Raw genomic sequence first — 4,417 nt, 5'->3', positions numbered from 1 at the left:
AACTACGTGCGCTTCCTGCAGAGCTACAACAGCTCCCACCTGTACGCCTGCGGCACCTACGCCTTCCAGCCCAAGTGTGCCTACATCGTGAGTGCAGCCCCCTCCCCAGAATCCCACCCGCACCCTGGGACATTGTGCACAGCCTCCCTGCACCCAGCAGGGACATCTGGGGGTGTCCCCATCCCCAGGAATGTCATTTGGGGGTGCCCCTGTCCCCAGGAACGTCATCACCTTGGGGTGGTCGTGTCGTCTGGTGCATCATCCAGGGGTGTCTCTGTGCCCAGCAGGGACATTGGGGGTGTCCTTGTGCCCGTTTGGGGGTGTCCACATCCCCAGGAGCATCATTTGGGGGTGTCCTTGTGCCCATTTAGGGCTGTCCCTGTCCCCGGGAGCATCACACAGGGGTGTCCTCGTTGCAGGACAGTCATCCTGGTGAATCCCAATCCCAGGAGCGTCACCCAGGGCAGCCCCGTCTCCTGGAGGGTTACCCAGGGGTGTCCCTGTCCCCGGGAGGGCCTCCCTTCACAGGGCTGTCCCCGTCCCCAGTTTGTCCCTGTCCCAGGGCTGGCTGGGTGTGGGGTCTGGACTCATCTCGTGCCCCACAGGAGCTGTCTGGTTTCACTCTGGACCAAGTGGCTTTTGAGGACGGGAAGGGCAAGTGCCCCTACGACCCCACCAAGGGCCACACCGGCCTCATCGTGGGTAGGTGGCACCGGCGTCCCCTCGGTGGTGACCTCAGGGCTGGGCACCCCGGCCCTGCAGCCGCCCCTAACGCCCTCACCCCGGCCCTGCAGACGGAGAGCTGTACTCTGCCACCTTCAACAACTTCCTGGGCACCGAGCCCGTCATCCTGCGCAACCTGGGGCCGCACTACTCCATGAAGACCGAGTACCTCACGTCCTGGCTGAACGGTGCTGGGGGCACGGGGGACATGGGGACGTAGGGCCACCCTGCACGGTGCTACTGTCCCCGTCTGTCCCCGCAGAGCCCCACTTCGTGGCGTCAGCATACGTGCAGGAGAGCGCGGGCAGCAGCACTGGGGACGACGACAAAGTGTACTTCTTCTTCAGCGAGCGGGCGGTGGAGTACGACTGCTACGCCGAGCAGGTGGTGGCCCGCGTGGCGAGGGTGTGCAAGGTAGGGGACAGCCCTATGGGGGGTGGGGGTCTGCGAGGTGTGGGATGGCCCTATAGGGGGTGGGGGTCTGCGAGGTATGGGGTGGCCCTATAGGGATGACAGGGTCTCGGTGCCGCTTGCTGCCCAGGGGGATGTCGGCGGGGCCCGCACGCTGCAGAAGAAGTGGACGACGTTCCTGAAGGCTCGCCTGCTCTGCTCCGCGCCGGAGCAGCAGCTGCACTTCAACCGCCTGCAGGCCGTGTTCACGCTGCCCGGCGCGCGCTGGCAGGACACCGCCTTCTTCGGGGTCTTCCAGGCGCGGTGGTGAGCGCGTGGTGAGCGGTGCGTGTGGGGGTCCCCGTGCTCGGGGCCCCGCTGACGGCCCTGTCCATGCAGGGGGGACGTGGATGTGTCGGCCGTGTGCCGCTACCACATCCTGGAGGTGAAGAAGGCGTTCGAGGGCCCCTACAAGGAGTACCGGGAGCAGGCGCAGAAGTGGGGCCGGTACTCGGACGAGGTGCCGAGCCCGCGGCCCGGGGCGGTGAGTGCTGGGGGACGTGGGGGTAACAGGGATGCGGGGACACGGGGATGTGCGATTTGGGGATGTGGGGACATGGGGATGTGATGATATGAGGGACGGGGATATGGGGACACGAGATACGGGGATATGGAGACAACAGGATGTGGGACACGGGGACGTGGAAAATCCCCACCCTGCCCGCATCCGTCAGTGCCACATCTCCCCGGTTCCGGGTGACCCCACCACCTCCCCGGGACCGGGGGAGCCGGGCACCTGACAGAGCTGCGTGTCCGCAGTGCATCACTGACTGGCACCGGCAGAACGGTTTCCCCAGCTCGCTGGCGCTGCCCGACAACACGCTCAACTTCGCCAAGAAGCACCCGCTGATGGACGAGCCCGTCCTGCCGCAGCGCGGCCGCCCGCTGCTGCTCAAGAAGGACTCCAACTTCACCCAGCTGGTGGTGGACCGCGTGGCCGGGCTGGACGGGGCCGTCTACGAGGTGCTCTTCGTCGGCACAGGTACGGCGGGAGGAGGGACGCGGAGCGGCGGGCTTGGGGAGGTGGGGACGGTGCTGGCCGCATGCCGTGCCCCGCAGGTGACGGCTGGGTGCACAAGGCGCTGAATTTGGGCTCCCACGTTCACCTGGTGGAGGAGCTGCAGGTCTTCGAGCCGGAGCAGCCCGTGGAGAGCCTGGTGCTGGCGGGGAGGAAGGTGAGAGCGGAGCGGTGGCTCCGGTGGGGTCCGCGCCCCAGGGCTGACCCCTCAGCGCCCGTCCCTGTCCCCGCAGAAGCTGCTGTTCGCCGGCTCGCGGCTCCAGGTGGCCCAGCTGCCCGTGGCCGACTGCGGCCGCTACCAGTCCTGCGCCGACTGCGTCCTGGCGCGGGATCCCTACTGCGCCTGGAGCCGCAATGGCAGCCGCTGCGTGCGCTCCGACGGCCTCAATGGGTAAGGGGGGGATCCGTGGGGTTCTGTGCTGCGCTGCAGGGCCTTCCTCACCTCCTCCTCCTCCTCGTCCCGCAGGTCCCACCTGGTGCAGGACGTGCTGGGCTCCGACACGCGTGCCTGCGCCATGCCGCTGGTGGGCACACAAGGTGAGAGGGGACGCGGGGGTGGCACGGCGGGGACGTGGTGCTGCGGTGGGAGGTGCCTCCACGTGCCGGCTCCATGGGGAAAAACCCCAAATCCATCCATGGGAGATGGCGCACGGGGGGCACCCAGCTCCATGGAGGTGGCACGGCGGGGAAACGTCAACTGCATCCGTGGGAGGTGGCACGTGGAGGCACCCAGCTCTGGGAGAGGTGGCACGGCGGGGACGCCCAACCCCGTCCGTGGCGGTGACGCCTTTGGGGGCCCCCCCTGAGATCCACCCCCGCCCCACAGGTGCCATCACCCCCAAGAACGTGACGGTGGCGGCGGGCACCGACCTGGTGCTGACGTGCCGCCTGGGCTCCAACCTGGCGCAGGCGCTGTGGACCTTCGAGGGCCGCGCGCTGACGGCCCAGCAGGCGCTGGTGCTGCACGACCGCCACCTCCGCGCGCTGGTGGTGCCGGGCGCCGGGGCGCAGCACAGCGGCACGTACCGCTGCGTGGCGGAGGAGCGCGGCGCCCGGCTGGGCGGGGAGGCCTACCGCGTGGCCGTGCTGCCCGGCGCGCCGCAGGAGACGCGGGCGCCGCTGGAGAGCGCGGGGCTGGCCTGGGTGGTGGCCGTGTGCCTGGGCGCCGCGTGCCTGGCGCTGCTGCTGGCCGTGCTCTCGCTCTGGAGGCGGCTGCGCGAGGAGCTGGGGAAAGGCGCCAAGGCCATCGAGAGCACCTTGGTGTACCCCATCGAGCTGCCCAAGGAGCCGCACAGCCCCCGCTTCGTGCCCAGCGCCACGTCCGATTCGGACGAGAAGCTCTGGGACCCCTCCAGCTACTACTGCTCGGACGGCTCGCTCAAGATCGTGCCCGGCCACGCCGTGTGCCGCAACGGGGGCCCGCCCGGCGCCGCCTCGCCGCCCGCCGCCATCCCGGGGCAACCGCTGCATTCGCCCACCCGCATCCACCTGGGCCCTCTGCGCGGCTCCTCCTCCAACGGGTACATCCGCCTGGCGCTGGGTGCCGAGGAGCGCCCGCCGTGCGCCGAGCTGGCCGAGGAGCTGCGCCGAAAGCTGCAGCAGCGCCAGCCCCTGCCCGACTCCAACCCCGAGGAGTCGTCGGTCTGAGCCGCCCCAGCGCGTGGCTGCACCTACCTCAGGGACACGGCGCCCGGCGTGGCGACGTGATTTGGGCACCGCGTCCCTTCGCGGGCATCTTCGGTACTGCGAGCGAGGGCCGGGCTCGGAGCTGGGAACGCCGCCGCTCGCCTTGGGGACGGAGCCCGGGAATCGTCACTGCCACGGGGACCGAGCCCAGGGATCGTCACTGCCACGGGGGACGGCGCCCGGGAACGTCGCTCGCTTTGGGGGCTGAGCCCTGGACGCTGGGATTCGGCCCGGGAATTGTCACGGGCCGAGGGGACCGAGCCCAGGGCACGGAGAGCGCGGTCGGGGTCTGTCACCCGTCTTGGGGACGGCGCCTTGGACGCTGGGGGCCGCGTCCGAGCCCGGGGACCGAGCCCCGGGTGCTGGGGCTGTGCCCGGGGAGCGGCGGCTGCCTGGGGACCCGGAGCCGGACCCTGGGGCCGCTTCCCACGCTGGGGACGGAGCCTCGGCTCCACACCCGGGGCACTGGGCCTGGCCCTGGGGACAGTGACCCGCGCACTGGGCCCCCCATCGTGGCTCAAGGTCCCCCCCCCCGACCCA

At 70.2% G+C, this 4,417-nt stretch overlaps 1 protein-coding gene across 1 annotated transcript in view; it reads left to right on the top strand.

The window, feature by feature from the left end:
- The window catches only part of SEMA4C (semaphorin 4C), a gene marked incomplete at its 5' end in the record, with an annotated part of 6,141 nt that extends 1,730 nt beyond the window's left edge, over positions 1-4,411 (top strand). Inside the window, 11 exon segments of the mRNA XM_021374716.1 lie at positions 1-87; positions 606-702; positions 795-911; positions 986-1,137; positions 1,265-1,440; positions 1,513-1,657; positions 1,933-2,155; positions 2,233-2,348; positions 2,425-2,582; positions 2,658-2,728; positions 3,018-4,411. Coding sequence (XP_021230391.1) covers positions 1-87; positions 606-702; positions 795-911; positions 986-1,137; positions 1,265-1,440; positions 1,513-1,657; positions 1,933-2,155; positions 2,233-2,348; positions 2,425-2,582; positions 2,658-2,728; positions 3,018-3,838 — 2,163 coding nt within the window.

Source organism: Numida meleagris, chromosome 21 (assembly GCF_002078875.1).
Source record: "Numida meleagris isolate 19003 breed g44 Domestic line chromosome 21, NumMel1.0, whole genome shotgun sequence".
In the NCBI taxonomy this organism is placed as follows: domain Eukaryota; kingdom Metazoa; phylum Chordata; class Aves; order Galliformes; family Numididae; genus Numida; species Numida meleagris.
Note: the sequence above shows the minus strand (reverse complement) of the source record. Positions and strands in the feature narration are given on the sequence as shown.